This window comes from Dermochelys coriacea, chromosome 10 (assembly GCF_009764565.3).
Source record: "Dermochelys coriacea isolate rDerCor1 chromosome 10, rDerCor1.pri.v4, whole genome shotgun sequence".
NCBI classification, from domain to species: domain Eukaryota; kingdom Metazoa; phylum Chordata; order Testudines; family Dermochelyidae; genus Dermochelys; species Dermochelys coriacea.
In genome coordinates, this window is record NC_050077.1 from 71265806 (window position 1) to 71291457 (window position 25652).

Below are 25652 nucleotides of genomic sequence, written 5' to 3' on the forward strand. Positions count from 1 at the left end.
TCCAGGATTGGGAGTGCGTTGGGGTTACCCTGCATGTGGTAATCAAGGCTGCTGGAAGTCAGTGTGAGGCTGGTATTTGCTGACAGGCTGCTGGGCTCAGAATTGTTGGCCTAGGACTGTGGCTACACACAGGCACTCAGGGTGTGACCTGCATGCTGTTTGGCAGGAGCCCAGGTTAGCAAAGCATTGTGTGACACCCACAGCTGAAGGGCAGGGGTGACGCAGCTCCTCGCTGCTCTGGATTGCACCTCAAAATGTCGTGCCAGGGAAAGCAGGGTAGTGCCCCAGGTATCACGGCAGAAACCCCGGCCCCAACAGGCAGCGCGAGTGTGCACCTGGGAGAGAGTCCCAAGTTCGCGTGGCGTTTACCCTACACCCGCCATGCCCCCCAGAGCCTGCCAGCAATGGCGGTAAAGTGAGGGGTCAGGCTAGGAGCAGGGGTGGGGCTAGGGTGGGCACTGCGCCCTGGGCATGCCTGAGGGGGCACAGCTCCCTACTGGGGTGTGCCTGGCCGGTGCCCTGGGTGGGGGGAGGTCAGGGGGTGCCCTGCACTGCTGGGGATGGGGCCCACCTGCCATGATGCCCGGCTGCCTTGGTTGCCAGGGTCCCTGGCGGGGCTGGCCAGGCCTCTGAAGGCGGCTCTGAAGGGCCCTCGGTTCCCGCGGTGACTCCTCCGGCCGCCAGGGGCCACTGTCTGCCGGGTGCGGCTGACACTCGGCGCCTACCTGACGCCATGGCCCGTGGCCTCCGGAAGCCCTTCCGGGCTGGCGCGGTACCCTCTTGCCCTCGTCCCCAAGGCTGAGGAGTCGTTGTTAGCAGCGGCGCCTTGGCGGAAAGATGGCGGCGGCCATAGAGTGAGCGGACCGCGGAGGCGCCGGGACCCGGCTGCGGCCGGGAGAGGTGAGGAGGCGCGCGACGCCCACCAGCGCCCCCGGCTCCCGCCGCCGCACGCCCATCCCGGGGGACCGCGGCCCCGGCGCCTGGAAACCGCTCCCCCCGTCTGCTGGGGCGCCCAGGGCCCCCTAACCCTGTGAGTCTCCCACCCCCGGGCCCTGACGCTGGGGCCGCCTCCGGGGGAGCCTCCCACGCCCCTTCTTCTCATCAGAGCGCCCCGCTTCTGTGTTACCCTTGCGGCGCCCATGCACCCCTAGGAGACCCCCCTGACATATACCCCCCCCCCCCCGCGACACGGTCCGGTATAGGATCGTGCTGCTCCCTGTCCAGTACAGTGGCCTCTGTGTTTCCTTCCCTCCCAGGGAACGATGAAGTGATGGATCATGACGCGCCGACCATCAGGCCCCGCAGAATCCAGAACCAGAACGTCATCCACCGCCTGGAGCGCCGAAGGATCAGCTCTGGTAAGGCCGGCACCCACTGGCACCAGGTCCGGGTCTTCCACCAGAATGTCTTCCCCAACTTTACTGTGGTCAACGTTGAGAAGCCGCCCTGCTTCCTGCGCAAGTTCTCCCCCGATGGGCGCTACTTCATTGCTTTCTCCTCAGACCAGACCTCCCTGGAGATCTATGAGTATCAGGGCTGCCAGGCAGCAGAGGATCTCCTACAGGGTTATGAGGGAGAGATTTTGGCCAATGGCAATGACCAAAGATCTGTCAACATCCGTGGGCGGCTCTTTGAACGTTTCTTCGTCTTGCTTCATATCACCAACGTGGCCTCCAATGGCGAGCACTTGAACCGTGAGTGCAGTTTGTTCACAGATGACTGTCGCTATGTAATTGTTGGCTCTGCTGCCTACCTGCCTGAGGAACCTCATCCCCCATTTTTTGAGGTTTATCGCAACAGCGAGTCGGTGACCCCTAATCCCAGGTCCCCTTTGGAGGACTATTCTCTGCATATCATAGATCTTCACACAGGTAGACTGTGTGACACAAGGACATTCAAATGTGACAAAGTCATCTTGTCTCACAATCAGGGCCTATACCTGTATAAGAATATCTTGGCTATTCTCTCTGTGCAGCAGCAGACTATTCATGTTTTTCAGGTGACGCCTGAGGGCACATTCATTGATGTACGGACTATAGGTCGCTTCTGCTATGAGGATGATCTCCTGACCCTGTCCGCTGTCTATCCAGAAGTGCAGCGAGACACTCAGACAGGGATGGCAAACCCGTACAAAGAGCCCTTCATAAATTCTCTGAAACACAGACTGTTGGTGTACCTGTGGAGGAGGGCAGAGCAGGATGGGAGTGCAATGGCAAAAAGGAGGTTCTTCCAGTACTTTGATCAGCTGAGGCAGCTGCGCATGTGGAAAATGCAGCTGTTGGATGAGAGCCATCTGTTTATTAAATACACCAGTGAAGATGTGGTCACATTGCGGGTGACAGATCCTTCACAGGTAGGGCCTGTCCTCTTTGGGCAGCTTATTGCTTTGTTGAGGTTATTCTCATGCAGATAAATACTATAAGCTACTTTTCTGGTTTAAGTGCTGATTTGGGTCTTTGAGTGTTGGGTAGAAATGTTCTCTTAGGACCTACACAGTATATAATTTGGATCCTGTTGTGAGGGGTCTTGATGGTATCTTCGATGGGATTCAGTAAGATTTCCCCCCTCTCAATGTCAAAACTTCATAGAAATTAGAGAGAGAGAAGACCAGTGTAGTTATCCAATTCCATCTTCCTGCAAATGCAGGATCGTTTCCTATACTACACTTATTGGTGCTTTGCCCAGTCTGCGGTTGTTTTTTAGTAATCAGGATCAGGGACCTATTATGTCTGGCATTGTACAAATACAGGCTGAAAAATAGTCTCTGTCCTGATGAGCATACAATCTGATTATAAATGTCCCAAGTGACAGTATTTCTACTTCCCTTGGGAGACTATTCCACAGTTTAATGGACATTTTTCTTAATTTCTTCCAGTTACTTCTAATTATATTCGAATGCTACCCTACGTATTGTGACCTTTTTTCCACTGTTTAGTTCTGGGCACCCTTCAAGAGAAAGAAACTGGTGAGAGTGGGGAAAAGGAACAAAATGATCAGCAGGCTGGAGGAGTTGAAATAAGAAGCTAAATTAAAGGACTAAATTTGTAGTTTGTGTAAGATATCTGATGGGGAGATGACTGGATGACTCTCTACAGGTGGAGGACATTAATTCTGCACTTGTGTAGTGATGCAGAATTCCCCCAATTTAGTATCATCTGCTATCTCTAATTAATATGTTGTTTACTCCCGTTCCCAGGTCGGTAATGAAGTTAAATCAGACCAGCTCTAATGTCTATCTCTGTGGTAGACATCTTTTACCGCTCTGTCCCCACCATAACACATGTTTATCATTGCCTTTTTTCCTAGAGATCTTCAGTTTTCAATCCACGTGAGATTGGTCTGAGACTACTTTAAGTTTTTTAATCTATTTAATTCCTTTCATCTGCTTATTTTATATTTCTATTAAAAATGTCTGGCAAGAACTCTTTCTAAACTTGCAGTGCTGCTCATTGCTCACTGTTCTGTTTTCTCTGGAAGTTTAGTGACTCCCTCCCTGCCCCCTCTCAATATTTGTCCCATTGTTTTTCAAGGGCTAGAAGTTGGAGTGAATGGATGTTAACTGTCCGCTTTGAAGCTTTCTTTGTGTGTAACTTCTTCCATTGTGCGCATACATTAGTCTGCTGTAGATTGTGCGCACTGTTTATTATTGTAAAGTAGTTGAAGATTGAGTGTCTTTTGTAAAAGCAGCATTGAAATATTTGTCTAACAAATACACATAAACAACATGGATATTGCAAAGATATTAAACCTTTGTCCAAGTGAGTTGCACTTTGGGTTGTTTTGGGGCCCACTTTACTGCTCCTGGAGTCCTGAGCTCTGTCAGTGGCCAAAAATATCATAAGCCTTCCTGATTCGGTGAATGCAACCAGTTCTCTTGGATCTGGACTTTGACAGGCATCTGTGACTGGTCACTGCAATGCTCTCTAGACTGCTTCCATTTGAAGACCACTTAGACTTCACAGCTGATGCAGATTGTGGCTGGCTTGAAGCTGCAGAGGCAGGCAGCAGACTACACTAGTTCCTCAGGAGATGAACTTAGCTTCCCATTTGTTTCTGGGTCCACTTCCAGATATTGACTTTGATCTGTGAAGCTCTGTGTAGGTTCTGGCAGTCTGATCAGCTGAGGCATTCAAGATAACTGGTTAACAGCTTCTAGATTTAAGCACCTGTGGCAAGCTGTTCTGTGTGTAGGGCTCTCAGTTGTGGAAAGTCTTCCCCTTACTTCTGATTTGAGGGAGCCAGAGCTTATTGACAATTAGGTCCATCTCATCTCCCAGGGTTTGCATGGAGGAGGGGTTGGGTGGGTTGGTATTTAGGGTACTGGGTTTTTTTGGTGCATTGAGAGGGAAAAGTTAAGGTTTTAATTTTTATTAAAACTCACTAAAAGGTTGTTTTTCAAATGTTGTACATGAAGCCTGAGTTTTGATAAACGCATTTATGCATCTTAATAAACAAGAAGTAGTACAAAGTAAAGCAAAAATGGTCACGTTTTAGATCTGCCAACCTGACCACAAGGTCCCTTCCACTGCTCTTGGATGGTTTCTATGGCAGCTGTAGCAGGGTTCTATATTTAGTGAAAATTCTATTCTTTCCTCTGCACTTGAGCCTAACCTTTCCTTTGTTTGTTTGATTATGCAGTGAGGCCTAAAATTATGATACAGTTGAATATCTATGGCGGGTTTATTTCCCCCGACACACACACTTCTTAGGATCTGAGCTTTAAATTGGCAGTGACATGGACTAGATGATTTAGTAGGTTTTTCCTATCTCAATTGTCTGATTAACACCTCCACCTCCAGTAGTGGGAACCTGTGCTGAAAGTATGGAAGATGAATTCTCAGTTATTCAGATGGGTCGAGACATGACGCGTTCTATGGAAATACTGTGTTTTTCTCAATAGCTATGTGGTTACCTAACTTATGCCAAGTATAGCATAACATCCCACCCTGGAACTACAAGTGGCTTTAAAATATAATTTGAGAAAAGTTTCTCTGGTTTAGCACATTCTATAGACACATAATTACAGTAAATATAGAGATCCCTGTAAAAGAAATATCTTATAATTGTAATTTTGCAATCTTTAAAGTGGTAAATATTTGTACAGGAATGAATCGAGGGTAGTCAAGCCCTTCTCCTTCCCTCTGCACACCAATCCTATAGCCCAGAAGGACTTTTTTTTTTTTTTTTTTTCCTTCTTCAGGAGGTGGTGATTTAGCTAATAGTTCAGGTGATTGGGAGTAATATGTGGGTATTTGGCAACCATCTGTTTCCCCCATTTTCTGAATAGTCTAAGTATAATGTGTCAGTAACAGCTCCCTTGAGAGAGAAAACTGGATAGCGTGGACCAACTTCTCCAAAATCAACATAATTCTTTAACAAGCCATGGGCTTGGTATAGAGAGAGTCTAAACTCTGTCCCATTTTGAGAAACCCATCTGAGCTCTTTCCTCATTCTTCTTCTCCCCAGCCCACAAATTATCCTATAGGGTAAAGTCTTGAGGTGTGTCTGCAGCTGGGCTTTTTTGTAAAATGAGGCTAGTCTTGCATTGTGAGTATAGCAAGGTGGAGTCTATAGGTTGGGAACATGTTCAGAGCTTCCCCAAGCATCTAATAAATATGGAAATCCTAAGGTCTGAGTTCATCTGGATTTACAAAGGTGCTACTATGTTGTTATATGTTGTTAGAGGTCACACATGTGACTGGTATCTGGGTTTGGGACAGGGGTGGCGAAACTGTGACTCGCGAGCCACATGCAGCTCCTTTACTATTAAAGTGCAGTTCGCAGAGCCCACTATGCCCCCTTATTCTTCACCTACCAGACTGGGGGAGGAGAGGAAATGCAGGACCTCTGCCTTTTTAGTGGGATGGTGCAGTAGGGGCTTCTGTCCAGCGGGGAGGTGGGTCTTGGGGCATCAGCCCTACAGGGCACACCTGGCAGGGCTTGGGGTTTCAGCAGGAGCAGGGCTGAAGCCCCAACCCTGGCTCCCAGCAGGTGTGCTCCGGCTCTCAAACTTCTGAAGATTGTCGTATGTGGTTCTGAAGGCCAGTAAATTTGGACACCCCTGGTTTGAGAGTTAGTATCTGTAGCGATTGAGTAACCTTATCTAGGGAAAGATTTATTGGAGAATTATCTGACTCATGTTTTGGATTTACAATGGCACCTGGAAATTCTTGGATAAGAGTGTCAGTATTAAAAAGAAATAGTTATTGTCTTTCAGACTTTCATTTCTATAATGGGTAAAACTTTTGCCGACAATGTTGGAATACAATGCACTAAAAATATCTCATCTCTGCATGCTGGAAATATTAAGAGGGGGAAAACAGAAAATGCCCCCCCAAAAAGCTCGCAGTTCTTCACATACAGGAAAAATAATTTGTTGCCAGCCAGCACCTGGTTTAAAATCGCTTCCCCGGCAGGAAAGAAAATTAAATCTGCCACTTTAAAAAGCATTTTATATTTGGTGGAGAGTGAGGAAGAGAAAACAGAAATATTGACGTCCACTTTGAAATGAAAAATTGAAAGTGCATTTAGTTCCCTTCATAAATAATTACACTGTAGTGAATAGGCTGGATAATCTGGTACCCTCTGAGGTATTTGAATAGCATAATGAATTTATATAGTGAATGTGAGATTCTCCTACATTGCAGAGTAATCATGGGTAGTCTTTTGTGTGTGTGTTGTGTGTATGCGGGGGGAGGGTTCCCAATTAATATAGACCCTGTATTGTCTGTCTGCACTCTGTTGGAAAGCCACTAACTCTGCTACTCTCTGCAGCCTTCATTCTTTGTTGTGTACAACATGGTGACCACAGAGGTTATTGCTGTGTTCGAGAACACTTCGGATGAGCTACTGGAACTCTTTGAGAACTTCTGTGACCTCTTCAGGAATGCCACCCTGCACAGCGAGGCTGTCCAATTTCCCTGCTCAGCTTCCAGTAACAACTTTGCCAGACAGATTCAGCGCCGGTGAGCCATTCGGAGCATGCCTTATACCATATAGGTACATGCTCAACACTGCCAGCCAAAGGCCAGTATCAAATAGCTGTGGCAATCTTGAGAAACTTAGCTCATTAGTGACTGACCTGGTGTATGAGTCCATTCTGAACATGGCACATCTCACCACAGCCCTTATGGTTCTAAAATGTGCTGAAAACTCAAGGATGAGGCAGGGTACGCCTAGTTCTGTATTCCACATTCACTGTCTTGTTTGTTCTTCCATGTAAATGGTAGACCAAGGCTAGAAAATATACAGTGACAATCTAAGCACCCAACCCTAGGGAGAAAGATTTCTGAGGGAAGCATGCTGCCAGCACACCTTGTGCTGTGACTTCCTTTGGGACTGTTTAAGTGATGCTCTCTGAGTAGTTAGGACCCAAAACTAGGATTTGTTAAACCAAAAATGTCACCACATTTGGGATTTATTTTGCCAGACAGGATTCCCCAAATGTAATATGAATAAAACTGTGTGTTTATGGCATTTTCTACAGTTTCAGCAAAAAGTATGCTGTTCCTTTTTTCAGTTGGACCTTCCTTTCCAGTGTGAGAGTAAAACTGACCAGTCTAGTGTCACAGTGAAAGTGGAGTGAGAGATAAAAGTAAATAAGGCTTCTAAAATTCTTTTAAATAGACTAAAGTCATGTTAGTAATGCAGGTGGTGATGTTTCTAAAATGTGGTCCTAGGAATATGTGGTGATGTACCCAAGTGTGCCAGAGCCTTTTGTACTTCCCACAACTTACTTAACTTCAGCATAACTATATAGTGAGCATTTCTGCCATTGCTTGTAGGGGAGACTTCTGTTGATTCAAGTTGTTGAATCCATGCAAGTGAAGGAGACTTGGTCGTCTTGTATATTTCCATAACTCCCACTGGAGGTTCCTTACTGCTTGTGAGAGACCGAACTTAATGCCAACATATGAAGTGCTGCTCTTGTTTTGTAGCTGAAACCAGAGGCAAAAACCTCTTCAGCCTTCTGTTTGGTGGTCAGAGCCTATAACGGGGCTGGTTATAGGGGTGGTATGATGCTTATTAGATAAGTAAACACAATAGGCCCTTGCCCTGAGAGTTTACTGTCCAATATAAACTGTTCCTGATAAGTGGCTCTTATACCGCTGGTCTCAGAAAAGTTGGATCTCACCAGCAGAAAGCTCAGATTCTGCTTACTAACTTGTAAAGAAGAAAAACTCCAATCCAGATCAGTCTTTTCACAGGAAAGAACTTTTCAGACTGTGCTGAGCTAAACAGCTGCAGGCTTCTCTTCAAGGTTCTTCTTCTTCTACAGTTTCTTCTCTTTATGCAATCAAAACATAATGGCTGAGGAGAGATGGATTCCCAAGTCCTCCTTCAACCTCAGGAATTCAGATGTTATAGCACACCCTTCAGGCTTCACTTACAATGTTTACAATCTTTGCAGTAAAACCTGGATTGATTGATAAGCTGCTAATCCATCTCTCCCCGTTTCTGATCCTGTATATTTTCAGTACTGCAGGGCAGCTATAGCCAGACCTTGTGGAATGACAAGTTCCTATCCACGTGTCAGTCCATAGTTCCAAAACAGAATAGGAACACTGGTAAAAGGTCACCAGAATTGAGATTGATGGTGTATTAGATGAAATACAACTTCCGAACGTAGTAGTACTAGTTTTTAAACTGCTGCTGTTTTGATTTTTATCTCTGTCCTTTTCAAACACTAATGTATCTACATTGTGCCATATACCTGTGTGTTTTGCAAATAAAATCTGTCCCTTTGTGTGCTCCAGGTTTAAGGACACTATTGTGAATGCAAAGTATGGAGGGCACACAGAGGCTGTGCGGAGGCTGCTGGGTCAGCTCCCAATCAGCGCTCAGTCTTACAGTGGCAGCCCTTATCTTGACCTCTCCCTCTTCAGTTATGATGACAAGTGGGTGTCAGTCATGGAACGGCCAAAGACATGTGGAGATCACCCCATCAGGTATGAAGAAGAGTCAGAAAATTGCACATGGCTAGGACTGAATGTGTGTTTCTCAGAAATGTACATGTCTCGACTGTGTCTCAGACTGAAGTGTACATATAGGGCTGTTTGCCTTTTCCCCTCCTGTGTCCCATTCCAGTAAAGTCCTTGTGTAAATTATTCCAGAGAGACCAGTAAATTAGGAAGCTCTGCCTTTCCTCTCCTATGGCCTATTTTACATACACACGTTTACATTTGGCTCTTTCAAAATTGGAGTTGAGGCACATTGGCCATGCTGAGAGGCAGAAATGGGTAGTGAAACTTGAACAGCCTTTTATATGAACATTAAATTCCCCCTCTTCCCAGACTCCAGCCTTTTGCTATATGACAGCCAGCATGCTATGGTTGCAATGTATGAGTTTGCTTTGCCACGTCAAGAAAATGCTCGTTTTGGGAGGTGGGCTGGCAAGCACTTATACAGGTCTGATTTGTTTAAATATCTTTGTTATCCATAACATTCACAGCGCTGGTTTGACTGTCTTCATACTCCATTGTCTATAATGCACACTGAGAAACTTAGAAACCAAAGTCATCTTTCACTATGAACTTTATTCCTCTTCGTTTAACAAACGCTGGAGTCCATGGTCCCCTTTTCCCTATCGTCCCTTGTGTTTCTCATTAATTGGAAACCTATAATGCATAAGAAACTTGCTTGCACGGCAGAAGCTTTGGTCAGACCTAAGAGCGATTCTTCTTATTTCTGTCTGTGCCTTATTAACAGGACTGTGCTTAACCTTGAAAGTAGGGAGGTTTGCAATGCTCCTTGCACACTAACAGGGGGAGCTTGCACATTTCTATCTTGGGCATGCACAAATTGTTTCTGTCTATTGGCCACAGCAATGGATTTCAAGAATAGCTGTTTGGATTCTGGCACTTCTCCCACCAGATTCAAAATGTCTTAAGGAAGATCATACTTTGGGTCTAAATGTGCTGAGTGTCCCAAGGCAGAAAACTGCACAGCTCTTAGTGTTTGAAGAGCAAAATAAATCCTACATTTTGTGAATAAAGAGAGAGAGATCAAAGAGTTGATCCTGCGCTCTGTGACTGCCCTGAGGTTGATGTCTTGATCTGCCCAGAGAGATGGGAAACAGGACGCAACCACCAACTTTATTGCTGTCCACGGTATTCCCTCCTGCACCGTGCACACGACACCTGCCTAAGATTTGGGAACTTTTGACCATTCATACACACACAATCCCCAACTCATAACTATTTAATTGATTTCCCGTGTATGGTTTAGTTTGATCTCAAACTCTGTGCAGTCTGCAGAGAAATATCTGCTTCTTTTCCTGTCACTGTACTTGATGCTCAGAGATCTCACTGGGTGGTGTTTGTCTGCCGCTTCTACAGACAAAAGGGAGTAGGACTGCCGACATTTGCTGTGGTCACGTCTTCTATAATAAACAAAGCAAACTACCACCTTCCCTCTCTCCCCTGAGTAGACGTATAGCTTTGCGCTTTAGAAGATCAGGTTATAAAATGCCAGAGTCAATCAGGACTTGAATAGGGGTTTGGAGCTGGGGGGTGGGGCTCCTGCTTCCCAGCTGCCTGCTTATAGTAAGTAGGGCAATTCAATAGCAGAAGTAACCGGTAACCCTTGAACAGCTGAAAAAGTACTGCCATGTTTCTCTCACTCAAGACAGTGATTAATAAGATATAACAGCGGCCAATCATGCAGAAATCAGTTTTGAAATAAAGACGCATTAGCTTTATTTTCTCATTACTGGTAATGTAGGATTTATAGTTTACAGTTTGCATGCACCTGGCTTTGGCACAGAGTCCATCAGCAGCCCAAGATACACTCAATCTATATTTTATTTTCTTCTATGCCATACATGGTTTGAGGTCCTGTAGTTGTGTCCTGCACTGACTCAGCACCCACTCATGTTGCCTTTAGCTTACCTCCGCCTCACTCTTGGTTTTACTCTCTCTCTCTCTTCCCCTTGAAGGCTGCAGCAGCCCTCTCTTTCAGCTGCTGGAGTGGTTAACATTCTGTTTCCTGGCCTCTGTGCTGATGGAATGGCTTCAGGGCCTTTTCCCCAATATCTGTTTACAAGAGGCTTGGCAGCAAACTCACAGCAGGGAACCACAAAGCTTGTGGGGGAGATGCATGGGCTGCCAAATCCTTAACACAGCAACTTCTGAGTTAGGGGGTTAAATCTTGTAAATCTAAAGGATTAATAAGGAGCCTACTTAAAGAAATGGTCTGCAGGTAAATTTACCATTTTGTACAATTTGAAAAGCCTGGTCTTATTGTTTTTATTGACACAAGGTCTTATATTTCAGTGCTTAGTTTATCCACAGAGTGAGATAATGGCTTCTGATAATGGAAATGGCTTCTGATTGCAGAGCACTATACCAAACTGAGTACATCTTTGAGATTATCTGAGATTACAGGGAGCTCATCTTGAGTGTGTTTAAATTACATTGAATTGTGAAGAGAGGAGCAGCCCATAGACCATGATTTAGTTAGAAATCAACCTCCCACGTGCCTAGTTCTGTGTAGGAAGGAACTTTTTGGAAAGCCAGCTACCAAGATTGTAATTCTTTTGCTTTGTTCTTATGCGTAATCGGCAGGCCAGCTGGTTGGCACTCTTATTCAGGTGAGGAGGGAGATTGGAGAGGAGAATCGTGCACTAGAAAAATGCAAGGAATTTAGCAATTCCTTAAATGCATTATCAAAACCTGGAGGGTGTCTGATATTGAAAGAATCTGTCTGGAGCCATTGCTGCCAGCCTAAGAGCTGTGAATGCATCAGGCTAGCAGGTGGTGTTGGGAAGAATGTGCTCTGATACAAAAGCAATTTTGAGCTGAAACCAGAGGCAAATGCAAACAACCAAAAGCTACAAGGCAGGAAGGAAATGGAGACAGATAGGGTCAGAATGACCAGCACAAGTCTGCGCTCGGAAAAAGGTCCTAGTAGTTGAGCCAACTTCAGGGCCAGTGCTGATGGATTTGTGTAATAACAGGAGGCCATTTGGTTTCCAAATTATCTGAAGAACCCACCAAAGTATTGGGTGGAAGGTGAAGTTGCAGAGATCGTTGTGTTCTGCTAGAGATGTAGGGGGTGCAGCTTGAAACAGCATAACTCTTGGACATGGAGAAGAGTTCCTCCACGACACAGGAAAGATCAAACAAACAAAGGAGGGCTAAGCAGAACTCCCTTTAGAAGCAGCCAACACTGCTCTGCTTATGGGCCAGAAAGTCAGTGAAGAGCAATGTCCACTTCTTACCTGAGCCACATTGCAGAGCACTTCAGGTTTGGGGAGCAAGGGTCCTATCTGAGTCTCAGAGGTGGATCTCTGCATGGTAGTACATTAGGTGATTTCTTTCCCTTTTCAGATCGCCCAGACTTGCTTTGCTCACTGCATTTGGCCATTAAGTGACTTCCTCCTAGGCTTTTACATTGACAGTTTTCACTGGAAATCTGCAAGTGACTGTGAAGTCTGGCTGTAAAGTAGTTTAACCCTAGAGCAAAGTCAAGTCCAGTAGCTCTCCTACATCTTCTGAATGGGGATACAGCGAGGGGACATGATGTGTGAGTAGCCAAGTCACATAGCAGCAATGTGGTGTTGTGAAGTCTTTTTGGTAGAACAGGAGAGAGACAACACATTCTCACAGTTGGAGAGCGAAGGCTGTTGTTTAAAAGTTACGGGTCTGTTTTCTCATTTGCTCATGTGTAACTCCCATTATGACTATGGGAGATGTTTGGCTTAATGGCCAAATGCAGTGATCACAGCAAGTCTGGGTGATCTGGAAAGGCAAAGAAATCACCCAATGTATTACCATATAGAGATCCACCTCTGAGACTAAGATAGGACCCTTGCTCCCCAAACCTGAAGTGCTCTGCAATGTGGCTCAGGTAAGAAGTGGACATTGCTCATGTGTAACTCCCATTATGACTATGGGAGATGTTACAGTGGGATGGCAAGGATCCAGTATGTATTTTATTAGGGATAACCCTTTTATTCTAACTGTGGATCCCGAAATCGGAGCCCGCAAGAGTGAAATACAGCTCTTTGCAAGAGGCTTCTCTCATTTATGGCACTAAAATGAGTTAAAAAGTTAGAGATTAAAATCTTCTACCCAGGAAGGGACTTTCCCTACATGACCTTCCATCATTTGTATTGCTTAGTCAATGCTATGTATTGGCTAGTGCAGGCTGAGTCTGTCGCACCATCTTGCCAACATGCCTTTGGGTAAATACCAGGGATGGAATAATGAGCAGTCACCAGTGGCACCTGTCCCTTCTCATGCAGAGTTCAAGATGGAAAAACCAGTGAGCAGGAATAGACATAATCAGCATTCTCTGTTTCTCTTCCTTACAGATTTTATGCCCGGGATTCTGGCCTCCTGAAGTTTGAAATCCAAGCAGGACTCTTGGGCCGACCCATCAATCACACAGTACGACGCCTGGTTGCATTCACCTTTCACCCTTTTGAGCCCTTTGCTATCTCGGTGCAGCGGACTAATGCAGAGTATGTTGTTAATTTCCACATGAGGCACAGCTGCACATAATACAATACTGGGCTGGGACAGCTGTTGCCATCATGGACACACCAAAGCTGGACACTCATGCCTTCTAGGAAACCAAATCATTGCTCACCTAAGGAACCTGACCTGGAAGCCCTAACCAACCAGCATTGTTCCCCAGCATCTGCAGCTGGCACTCGCAAGCCATTGAAAGAGAATCCCATTATGCTTCTGAAGAAGCATCTTGATCGGAGATTAGTCTTGTGACCATTTCTTTCTATAGATACCATCCAGTTCATATTGCCAAAGCCCCTTGTTGCATTAAATGCTGTCTTTTCCCATACCTATTGGTGAACAAAATGTAGCTGAGAAACCTTGCCTGTTTCCCCAAGAAGTGTCATCTTTTCTCTCGCTTTGTCTGCTTTGTGATAGCAAAGGCAGAGTTCTCCAACATTCCTTCTGTATCGGTGCCCTTCTATCTAGTCAAGACAAGTAGTCCATCTTACAGAGCGAGAATAGAAGCCATGGTGGTGGGTTTTTTTAAAAATTTGTACCTTCACTGTTATGAGGAAATGAAACTAGCTCTTGTGATTCACACAGTGCACTCAAGCCATGTCAATATGCAAGGCATTAGGGGAGAAAGGTCTCTGTTAATGGGGAGGTCTAGTAGTTAGAGTAGGTCACTGGAATCAGGGGAGATGATTTCTGTTCCTGACTCTTATGCAAGTCACTTAATCTTTGTGCCTTAGTTTCCAACCGTAAAATGAGGATGTGACTGAGCCACCTTCTGTAAAGCACTTTGAGCCCCTCAGATGAAAGGTGGCAAGTACAAAGGGAGGAAAACCAGAACAGCTGACTGCATGCCTAATGTGTGAGATGGTGGGTAGCTAGCAGCAGGCATGCATGAGAGAGGCTTGGAACTTGAGAGCAGCTTTCTCTTTGGTTCCTCAGGGAAAACCACTGCATGGACCAGGAATGTGTCCCCAGGGGTGTGTGTCGTCCTCTTCCTTCACCCTGTTTCTGCTGACAGGGTGAGAAAGAGTCAGCCCCAGTTTTCGGTGCACGCCAGGTACGTGAATGTGGAGAATGTCTGACTTGTGGCATCCTTGTCTTTCCCTTGACTACTATGTGATGCCTCAAACTGTAAGGTTATAGTCACCAGGGATAACAGAGTTAGACCTGAGAGAGCTGATTCCATAGTGTCTGCATCTGTTTGGCACTGGAATGTCGCTGGACTTGACTTTCCCCTGCAGTTAGAGGACTGCTACGCTGGATTTTGCACTGGGAGAAGGGGAGACTTGGATTCACGTGTATTGCTGGGAGCTTGTAGCCAAAGGTCTGACTTTGCTGACTTAATGCTGCCTGTCCTCTCCTGATTCACACCCTATTCTCTGTGAGAACTGGGGGTTAGGTGGCAAGGGGTGCCAATGGGTGACTCCCTGGGATTGAAGCACATCTTGCTGGTGTGTCGCTGTATACTTGAAGCAAGATTGACTTCTACGTTGTCTGAGATGTCTGCAAAATGAGCTGCTGGACTTGAATGCAGAAGATGTGCACCTAAATGCCTCTGGGTCTAAGCTTGTGCAGGCTTATAAAAATGCTGGCCCTGCCTTGATCTGAAGATCACTTCATTGTTTGCCGCATTTGTACTACAAGGTAGCACATGGACTTACTCGAAACGTGGGCGTACCAAAAATGTGCATGTTGCTAGGGAATGTTGTCATCTTAGGCAAACACGGGGCTGGTGAAAGGTACTGGATTGACATTGGACACTGCTGTTCTCTGATGCACATGATGGGCCGTGACAGGGCACTGTCCTTGAGGGCGCCCCCCTCGAAGGAAAGCCCTTCAAACTAAAAGCCCATTCATATCTGCTGAAGGTACCAAAAAGGGGGCCAGTTGTGGGTAATGTTGTGGCCACTTGTCTGCTCAAAGTCCCGAGGTCACAAGCTCATCTCGCATATCACTGAATAGCCATCAGATAATCTTATTTTTGTCACTATTGACCTGGGCAAGGTTTGGATACCTCACCTAGATATGACAGACTCCACATCCCATACCAGATTCTTTGAGCCATCCTTTCGTTTGGATGTTTACAGCCCTCAGTATAGTTCTTTTGCTCTATCTTCCTTTCTTCTCTCCTCCCAAACATAACCCCATCTCAACACTATAACACAGTTTTTATATAAGGATCTCAAAGCACTCTTACAAAAGTATTGCTGCCATTTTGCAGATTGTGAAATTGAGACTCAGATTAAATAATTCATATGACCTTGTGTAAACTGAGTATAGAATTGACTTCCAGTTGTAACCAGTAGTCCATCTGCATCTATGCAGGATTGCTAAGGGCTTTCAAAGCCTGGCTATGGAAAATGTAGTCCTAGGGCAAGAATACATATTTCTTTGTCTTCTTTCCCAGGGTATTTGTGTTGATGGGAAGTTTCTCGGGGCTGCAACAAATGACTTCAGGTTGGGAGGCCACTTGCTGGGGGAAGGTGTCAGGACATGCATGCAGTAGTGCCCCATTCCTCTCCAACCCAGAACTTCTTTCTATTAAATTCTTTCTATTAAAGCTCTGAGCAGGGAGTCTTTGCATATTGTCTCCTGCTTTGATAAAACGCACTGTAGCTGATAGATAACTGAGTTATCTGCTTCCTCTCTCATCAAAACTTCACTCTTCATTACCCTTTTCCATTGTTAATGTATCTTTCTGTCTTTCCCAAAAGTTCTCAGCAGTTCCCATTAACTCCTTGATGCCACAAGCTAGCATTCCTTCACCCTGGAGCTCCAGATGGGGTGGAGCCATGCTTCAAAATATCTCGGCTTTCTGTTGATACCGTTTTTTTTAAGTGGTATAAGTAACAGCCATATTCACAGCTCTGCCACTAAATTGTGTAATCTCAGGTGAGTCACTTCCCCTCCCTCTGCCTCAGTTTCCTTATCTGTAAAAGGAGATGATATGGACTCACTTTTGTAAAGCACTTACTTTTCACCCACAGAACTGAATCAGATAAGTGCTAAATATTGCTTTAATGTGTTTCTGGAGGCACAGATTGATGGTTGTGAGAAGTATGAACTGCCTTGGTGCAGCAGTGTAGATTCTGTGGCTGCTACATTTTGTATCTAGTGAAGGATTAATGTTACCACAGGAGTGTGTTGAAAGAAAAGCCTGTCTCATTCTCATGCTTGAAATTTTGATTCTTTTATTTAAGAAACAAGAAGTGCGGGTGTAGGGGCGGGACATATATTTTCTATCTAATATTTTTACTAGGTTAGGATGAAAACTTGTTAGCAACACAAGATAAATACCAGAATAAAGAAGAACTTGTTTCATGAGTCTGACTTGTATCCTCTTTCCAAGATCTTCTACCAAATATCAGTGGTAACTTAAATCCTTTCATTAAGAAAAAACAGGGTGCATTTGTCTGGAGGAGTCGTGACCTATATGTGTAGGAGGGTCTGCATAAGTCTAGGGTATTAATTCATTGTGCTGAAGTTTCACCTTGGAGCAGTTAAGATGTCCATACAAATGAGTGTAGGAGCAATGGTGTGAGCTAATGACAAAGGTGGGATGCCCTTCTCTCTTCCACTTTGGTGTTCAAGTTGCCAGCCCAACTTGTGAACGTAGACTTCTTCCTTCTGCCTGTCCCTAAGGCCTCATCCTATGGCTATTTTATCTCCTCTCCCTGAGACATTAACACAGGGGTGGGCAAACCTTTTGGTCTGAGGGCCGCATTGGGTTTCGGAAATTTATATGGAGGGCCAGTTAGAGGAGGCTGTGCCTCCACAAACAGCCAGGCATGGCCTGGCCCCCGCCCCCTGCTTCTTGCCCCCTGACACCCCCCTGCCCCGGGACTCCTGCCCCATCCAACACCCCCGCTCCCTGATGGACCCCCCCAGGACCCCTGCCCCATCCACCCCACCTGCTCCCTGTCCCCTGACTGCCCCCAGCCACTCCATCCAACCCTTCTCTCATTCCTGACTGCTTCTCCAGGACCCCTACCCCATCCAACCACCCCTTCTCCCAGTCCCCTGGCTGCCCCTGGCTGCCCCCTGCCGCCCTTGAACCCCCCCCCATTCCCCACCCTCTGACCTCCCTGACCACCCCTCCCCCCCGAACTCCCCTGCCCTCTATCCAACCCCCACCCCCAGCTCCCTGTCCCTTTACCATGCTGTCTGGAGCACCAGTGGCTGGCAGCGCTACAGCCACGCCAGCGCGCAGCACAGAGCACGGGTCAGGCCGGGCTCTGCAGCTGCGCTGCCCCACCACCCAGAGCATTGTGCCGGTGGCACAGTGAGCTGAGGCTGCAGGGGAACAGCAGGGGAGGCGCCAGGAGCTCAGGGGCCGGGCAGGACGGTCACATGGGCCGGAGTTTGCCCACCTCTGCATTAACATGAAAGTTAAGCCAATGGGAGTGGCTTTGTAGGGCTGTCACCAACTCTTTTTACTGTGGGTCTGTCATAAATATAAAGGGAAGGATAAACACCTTTAAATCCCTCCTGGCCAGAGGAAAAACCCTTTCACCTGTAAAGAGTTAAGAAGCTAGGATAACCTCATTGGCACCTGATCACAATGACCAATGAGGAGACAAGATACTTTCAAAGCTGGAGTGGGGGAGAAACAAAAGTTCTCTCTGTCTGTGTGATGCCTTTGCCGAGACCAGAGCAGGAATGCAGGTCAGAATTCCTGTAAAGGGCTAATAAGCAATCTAGTTAGATATGCGTTAGATTCTGTTTTGTTTAAATGGCTGATAAAATAAGCTGTGCAGAATGGAATGTATATTCCTGTTTTTGTGTCTTTTTGTAACTTAAGGTTTTGCCTAGAGGAATTCTCTATGTTTTGAATCTGATTACCCTGTAAGGTATTTACCATCCTGATTTTACAGAGGTGATTCTTTTACTTTTTCTTCAATTAAAATTCTTCTTTTAAGAACCTGATTGCTTTTTCATTGTTCTTAAGATCCAAGGGTTTGGGCCTGTGTTCACCTATGCAAATTGGTGAGGATTTTTATCAAGCTTTCCCCAGGAAAGGGTTGTAGGGTTTGGGAGGATTTTTTGGGGGGAAAGACATTTCCAAGCGGGCTTTTTCCCTGTTATATATTTGTTAGACGCCTGGTGGTGGCAGCAATAAAGTCCAAGGGCAAAAGGTAAAATAGGTAAAGGTAAAAAGGCAAAAGGTAAAACTTGGGGAAATTTTAACCTAAGCTGGTAAAAATAAGCTTAGGGGTTTTTTCATGCAGGTCCCCACATCCGTACCCTAGAGTTCAGAGTGGGGAAGGAACCTTCCCCAGGTCAGGGTCAAAAACAGGGTCAAAAATACTGGTGGGTTTTGTTTTGATTTATGCATTTTTTTTTCACTGCATGGTCCTCCCAGGTGGAAAGTGCCTCTGCTGAGCTTGAACAGTGGCTGCCAGTGCACAAATGGGCCCGGCCTGAGGCTCCACAGCTTTGGATTTCTCACTGCTCTGCTGCACCGAGTACTCAATAGCAACACTGTGTGTGCACACGTCCATACTCAGTCTCAAGCAGGAGAGCACCAGAGAGGCTAATAACTACACTTCCTGAGCCCTTTCCCTCTATTGTGTGTAGGGGTTCTTTATTCTATGGCTTCTCTTGAGCTTTGTATCAGAATGACCCCACAGAAGCCCTTTGGCACTGAGCACTCCTCAATTCAGTTCAGTTCTGAACTAACCGGCAGGGAAACTCATGCCTTGGAAAGACCGTGTGTTGGTTAACAATGGATCTACTTTATGCTTTCAATGACTTCAGCCATCTTTGATCTGGCAGACAATCAAAATAAGATTGGGTCAGTTGTGTGAGGATTATATATAGCTGTATTAAGTGACAAGTTACAGAAGTCACTGTGGGCTCAAAAATGCAGACTTCTGTACATCTGTGTGTTCATCTAAAGGTAGATCCCTTCTTAAGACTCCTTTCAGTTAACCTTCAAGCACGGACTTCCTTTCCACCATTTCTGTCCTCTTCCTTGGCTTTGCTCCCTTGCAGTCCCAGTGTAATTATGGTAGCTTCCCTTTGTTCACATGCTCTCCAGTGTATCTGCCAGGTTTGTTTAGGATTTTTCTGACACGGTGGGAAAAAACAGGTTTGTGACTTTCTGCAACTTTTTTTCAGGTCCTTCCTGTCTCTTCTCTTCCACCACCCCCTTCTATGGGAACCATTTCACCCCGGGGGAAACGGGAAGAAGTCACTGAGGTCTAGTAAGACCAGGATTGCTTCTGCTAAATGTTTTTTTGATCTAAAAGTGTGAATGTAGAAAATGTTTTGTAATCAATGAATCATGTGCCAGGTGCGATGGTTGTGTGTTCATGTTACTCGTGCAGTGTCAGGGTTCAGGTTGTTAGTGTGTCCTTATCCTTTTCTGCCTCCCTGACATCATGTTAAAAGTTGTTCTCTTGTCAGAGTGAGTGTGAGAAATGTTTGGCTAAAGGAAGAAAATGGAGCGAGGGAGACAGCTACAAACTCCTGTTGCTACAGTGCTGCAGAAACATGGGCTCTGATGAGTTGTACAAAGGAAACTCTTATGGAGATTTCTTAACTCTAGGACCCTGCCAGCTGCTATGAGAAGTGACTGACTTCAAAACCAAAGTTGCTTTTTGGCTGGCAATCTGTCTGCTCCAGTGCAGAATTTTAGTTGGCATGCTGGAAAATGAGTTCTGGTTTTATTCAGAGAAACATTGATATGAAAATGCTGAATTGTATAGGGTTTTTCTTATGTTACAGGATAAAAATACAGGCTTTAAGACTGTAACAACCAGAAAACTATAGTGACGTGTGGGTAACCAGCAGCGTAGCAGTAGGTTTGTAGGGGGGTATACTTATGAAGAAGGGCTAGTGAGTTCTGACAGAGCTGTATTGCATCTAATTATGCTCCACTGGCGGCTAGTAATGGTAATCCATATATCCAGACTTCAGTTGGTCCTACAGTGTCATGTTTTGGAGCTCTGCTATAATGCTAAGTTAGCGTGTTGGCTCTGTTGCTTTGATCCTAGGAGATGGTAGGCTTGGAAGCTTTACTGTGTCTTGTGGGTGGGTACAGACATGCCCTAAAGAGCTGGCTTCCAGACAGACAGCTGTAGCTGGTAGACTTCTCTTGCATCTCTGCCTGGTTTGGCTGTTCTTCCACGGTCTTCCCTTTTGTTTGCTCACTCTGGCAGCTGGTGAGATCCTCTCTTAAAACATCTTCTGCTTCCTGCGGTTCATCCACCTGACAGAATTGCCATCTGCTTTGCAATGACTGGAATGCCAAGTGCACTGAAGAATTCAGGGAAAAGTTGATTGTTGCACTCGGGGTGGGGAGATAGATTATCGCCAGCTGCTCAGTGAGCTTAGCAGAATCTACTTGAGCTTAGAGAGAAGACCAGGGAGAGAATCCACTAGTGATTGAGAAGATCCAGAGGGCTTGGAGGCCAGTCACTGGGGCTGGGGAATGTCTTGTGGAAACTGAAATGAGGCAACATGAAGCTAGAACAGGGGTGGGCAAACCTTTTGGCCTGAGGGCCACATCTGGATCCAGAAATTTCATGGTGGGCCTTGAATCGGGGGTTGGGGTGTGGGAGGGGGTGAGGGCTCCAATTGGGGGTGGGCTCTGGGGTGGGGCCAGAAATGAAGAGTTCAGGGTGCGGGAGGGGACTTCAGGCTGGGACCGAGGGGGTGAAGGCTCTGGCTGGGGATGCGGGCTCTGGGGTGGGCTGAGAGGCTGGGGGTGCAGGAGGGTGCTCCGGGCTGGGACCGAGGGGTTCAGAGGGTGGGAGGGGGATCAGGGTTGGGGCAGAGAGTTGGGGAACGGGAGGGGTGCAGGCTCTGGGGGGTGCTTACCTCAAGCAACTCCTAGAAGCAGTAGCTTGTCCTCCCTCTGACTTCTAAACAGAGGCGCAGCCCGGCAACTCTGCGAGCTGCCCTGTCCACAGGGGCAACCCCTGCAGCTCCCATTGGCCATGATTCCCAGCCAGTGGGAGCTGCAGGGACGGCGCTTGGGGCGGCGACAGCATGTGGAACCCCCTTGCTGCCCCTATGTGTAGGAACTGGAGAGGGGACATGCCACTGTTTCCAGGAGCCACACGGAGCGGGGCAAGTCCCAGACCCCACTCCCTGGCCAGAGCAGGGCAAGCCCCAGACCCCACACCCCAGTAGGAGCTCGAGGGCTGGATTAAAATGTCTGGAGGGCCAGATGTGGCCCCCGGGCCATAGTTTGCCCACCCCTGAGCTAAAGGAAACCTTAAACACCCCCAGCCTCTACCCTTCTGGGGCAGTCTGACTTGTCAGGTTGGAGGCTGATGCTTGGTGTCACTGGCCTTAGAAGTGAATACTCTTTGTTGGGTTGCTAATTTACAAGGATCAACTGAATTTAACAGGTTTCAGAGTAACAGCCGTGTTAGTCTGAATTCACAAAAAGAAAAGGAGTACTTGTGGTACCCTAGAGACTAACAAATTTATTTGAGCATAAACTTTCGTGAGCTACAGCTCACTTCATTGGATGCATTCAGTGGAAAATACAGTGCGGAGATTTATATACATAGAGAATATGAAACAATGGGTTTTACCATACACACTGTAAGGAGAGTGATCACGTGAGATGAGCTATTACAAGCAGGAGAGCGGGGGGGGGCAGGGGAAGAAAACCTTTTGTAGTGATAATCAAGGTGGGCCATTTCCAGCAGTTGACAAGAACCTCTGAGGAACAGTGGGGGGTGGGGGAAATAAACATGGGGAAATAGTTTTACTTTGTGTAATGACCCATCCACTCCCAGTCTCTATTCAAGCCTAAGTTAATTGTATCCAGTTTGCAAATTAATTCCAATTCAGCAGTCTCTCGTTGGAGTCTGTTTTTGAAGTTTTTTTTGTTGAAGAATAGCCCCCCTCAGGTCTGTAATCGAGTGACCGGAGAGATTGAAGTGTTCTCCGACTGGTTTTTGAATGTTATAATTCTTGACATCTGATTTGTGTCCATTCATTCTTTTACGTAGAGACTGCCCAGTTTGACCAATGTACATTGCAGAGGGGCATTGCTGGCACATGATGGCATATATCACATTGGTAGCTGCGCAGGTGAACGAGCCTCTGATAGTGTAGCTGATGTAATTAGGCCCTATGATGGTGTCCCCTGAATAGATATGTGGACAGAGTTGGCAGCGGGCTTTTTTGCAAGGATAGGTTTCTGGGTTAGTGGTTCTGTTATGTGGTGTGTGGTTGCTGGTGAGTATTTGCTTCAGGTTGGGGGGCTGTCTGTAAGCAAGGACTGGCCTGTCTCCCAAGATCTGTGAGAGTGAGGGTTCACATCCTTCAGGATAGGTTGTAGATCCTTGATGATGCATTGGAGAGGTTTTAGTTGGGGGCTGAAGGTGATGGCTAGTGGCGTTCTGTTATTTTCTTTGTTGGGCCTGTCCTGTAGTAGGTGACTTCTGGGTACTCTTCTGGCTCTGTCAATCTGTTTCTTCACTTCAGCAGGTGGGTATTGTTGTTGCAAGAATGCTTGATAGAGATCTTGTAGGTCTTTGTCTCTGTCTGAGGGGTTGGAGCAAATGCGGTTATATCGTAGAGCTTGGCTTTAGACAATGGATTGTATGGTGTGGTCCGGGTGAAAGCTGGAGGCATGTAGGTAGGAATAGCAGTCAGTAGGTTTCCGGTATAGGGTGGTGTTTATGTGACCATCACGTATTAGCACCATAGTGTCCAGGAAGTAGATCTGTTGTGTGGACTGGTCCAGGCTGAGGTTGATGGTGGGATGGACATTGTTGAAATCATGGTGGAATTCCTCAAGGGCCTCTTTTCCATGGGTCCAGATGATGAAGATGTCATCAATGTAGTGCAAATAGAGTAGGGGCATTAGGGGACGAGAGTTGAGGAAGCGTTGTTCTAAGTCAGCCATAAAAATGTTGGCATACTGTGGGGCCATGCGGGTACCCATAGCAGTGCAGCTGATTTGAAGGTATACATTGTCCCCAGATGTGAAATAGTTATGGATGAGGACAAAGTCACAAAGTTCAGCCACCAGGTTTGCTGTGACATTGTCGGGGATACTGTTCCTGACGGCTTGTAGTCCATCTTTGTGTGGAATGTTGGTGTAGAGGCTTCTACATCCATAGTGACCAGGATGGTGTTTTCAGGAAGATCACCGATGGATTGTAGTTTCCTCAGGAAGTCAGTGGTGTCTCAAAGATAGCTGGGAGTGCTGGTAGCGTAGGGCTTGAGGAGGGAGTCTACATAGCCAGACAATCCTGCTGTCAGGGTGCCAATGCCTGAGATGATGGGGCATCCAGGATTTCCAGGTTTATGGATCTTGGGTAGCAGATAGAATACCCCTGGTCAGGGTTCCGGGGTGTGTCTGTGCGTATTTGTTCTTGTGCTTTTTCAGAGAGTTTTTTGAGCAAATGCTGTAGTTTCTTTTGGTAACCCTCAGTGGGATCAGAGGGTGATGGCTTGTAGAAAGTGGTGTTGGAGAGCTGCCTAGTAGCCTCCTGTTGATATTCCGACCTATTCATGATGACGACAGCACCTCCTTTGTCAGCCTTTTTGATTATGATGTCAGAGTTGTTTCTGAAGCTGTGGATGGCATTGTGTTCTGCATGGCTGAGGTTATGGGGCAAGTTATGCTGCTTTTCCACAATTTCAGCCCGTGCACGTCGGCGGAAGCATTCTATGTAGAAGTCCAGTCTGTTGTTTCGACCTTCAGGAGGAGTCCACCCAGAATCCTTCTTTTTGTAGTCTTGGTAGGAAGGTCTCTGTGGGTCAGTATGTTGTTCAGAGGTGTGTTGGAAATATTCCTTGAGTTGGAGACGTCGAAAATAGGATTCTAGGTCACCACAGAACTGTATCATGTTCGTAGGGGTGGAGGGGCAGAAGGAGAGGCCCCGAGATAGGACAGATTCTTCTGCTGGGCTAAGAGTATAGTTGGATAGATTAACAATATTGCTGAGAAATCTCAAGGAAGTGGAGCCCTTCACAGGCACACGCTATTTGGCTTTTGCCTGAAGGACACATCAGGCTTTTGCCCCTGGACACACACCTTCAGACTTCCCAAGTTGGGACTACCCTGGGGAGCAAGCCCCTCTTGGGGACTCCTGCCCCTCTCACCTGCCATATCTCTCTTCTCCCAGCCTCGCTGGGGCAGCTATAGGCCTTGAGTACAAGGCGAAGTAGCAATAGTAAACCCTAACTCACTCTGAGCCCTGTTCTCCATTCCTTATGACATAAAACTTCCTGGCTTCAGTGTAGATGTGTGAGGAAGGAATGATCAGGTCCTTCAAAGCAATGGGTATGGCTGCTTGCACTTTCCTAGCCTGTGTCTGGGAGGAGTGGTATGGAGGTGAGCCTGCAGCCAGGTGGCATGTGGAGTTTGGTGGTATGCTTGAGTCATGTGAACAGCTGCACTCAGGCCAGAAGGTGTCCACGAGATGTGCGGACATACTGCTACACCCAGGCTGACCTGCAGGTAGTGGGTTTCTCACCAGTAAGAAAGCAGGAATGACGGGCAAGGGGAAAGGGAGAACCTGGTCTGGAATTCAACAAATATAACAAGGTGGAGGAGGTGACCCAGCCATCTCCAGAGACACCTGTCTGCCAGTTCTGGTCAGATTTGATTTAGAGTGTTAATAGGAGTAGCTGGCTGAGTACTGCATCCCCTCCGAGCAACTATCGCAGTCTTGGAGCTGGTCATTTGATAGCTCTTTGATGCTTGTCAAAGGCGTAAGCTGGAGCAATGCTGGGATTAGATGTACCTGCTGCCCTTGGAGAGCACACAGGGAGATGCAGCTTTTACCCCTCCCCCATCTCAGGATTGAGCTCTTGCTAATCACTGTAACCATGACAACCAGAAGAGACAGGCCGCAAAAGCAGCTATCAACATGGCAACGTCCTCGGCTCAGGGCAACAAAACCCGGTTAAAACAGCGCTTGGAGAGGAAAGAGCAGCCAGCAAACAGCCTGGGCTCTCCTGCTCAGGGGGGGAGGATGCAGCAGCACACATGGCTGCTCTGCATGTGGCTGAGGTCATTTCCCACCCTTTGGCCCAGTGTCTGGGCAAGGCCCCTGTCCTCGTTAAGCCTCCCCAGGGTGGGATGCAGCAGCCTGAACTAGATGACAGCAGGGTTGAATGAACCTGCTAATCAGAGCAACCTGCGTGAGGACATCTCCTGAGAATGGTGCTAGCCAGCCCTGGAGCAGGCTCTTACAACAA

General features: G+C 46.7%; 1 protein-coding gene across 3 annotated transcripts; it reads left to right on the plus strand.

Annotated features, from left to right (window-relative positions):
* Positions 1 to 658: 658 nt before the first annotated feature.
* DET1 (DET1 partner of COP1 E3 ubiquitin ligase) lies at positions 659 to 16796 on the plus strand. 3 transcript variants are annotated; one of them, XM_038419862.2, is made up of 5 exons: positions 659 to 900; positions 1257 to 2353; positions 6775 to 6965; positions 8757 to 8948; positions 13316 to 16796. In XM_038419862.2, the coding sequence occupies exons 2-5, from the start codon at positions 1271 to 1273 to the stop codon at positions 13503 to 13505; spliced, it is 1656 nt and encodes a 551-aa protein (XP_038275790.1). In that variant the 5' UTR covers positions 659 to 900; positions 1257 to 1270; the 3' UTR covers positions 13506 to 16796. The 3 variants fall into 3 exon arrangements, with proteins under 3 accessions (XP_038275790.1, XP_043349242.1, XP_038275789.1); XM_038419861.2 differs by lacking the exon at positions 659 to 900 and adding an exon at positions 919 to 1030; XM_043493307.1 differs by lacking the exon at positions 8757 to 8948 and having other exon boundaries at positions 742 to 900.
* The last annotated feature ends 8856 nt before the right edge of the window (positions 16797 to 25652 follow it).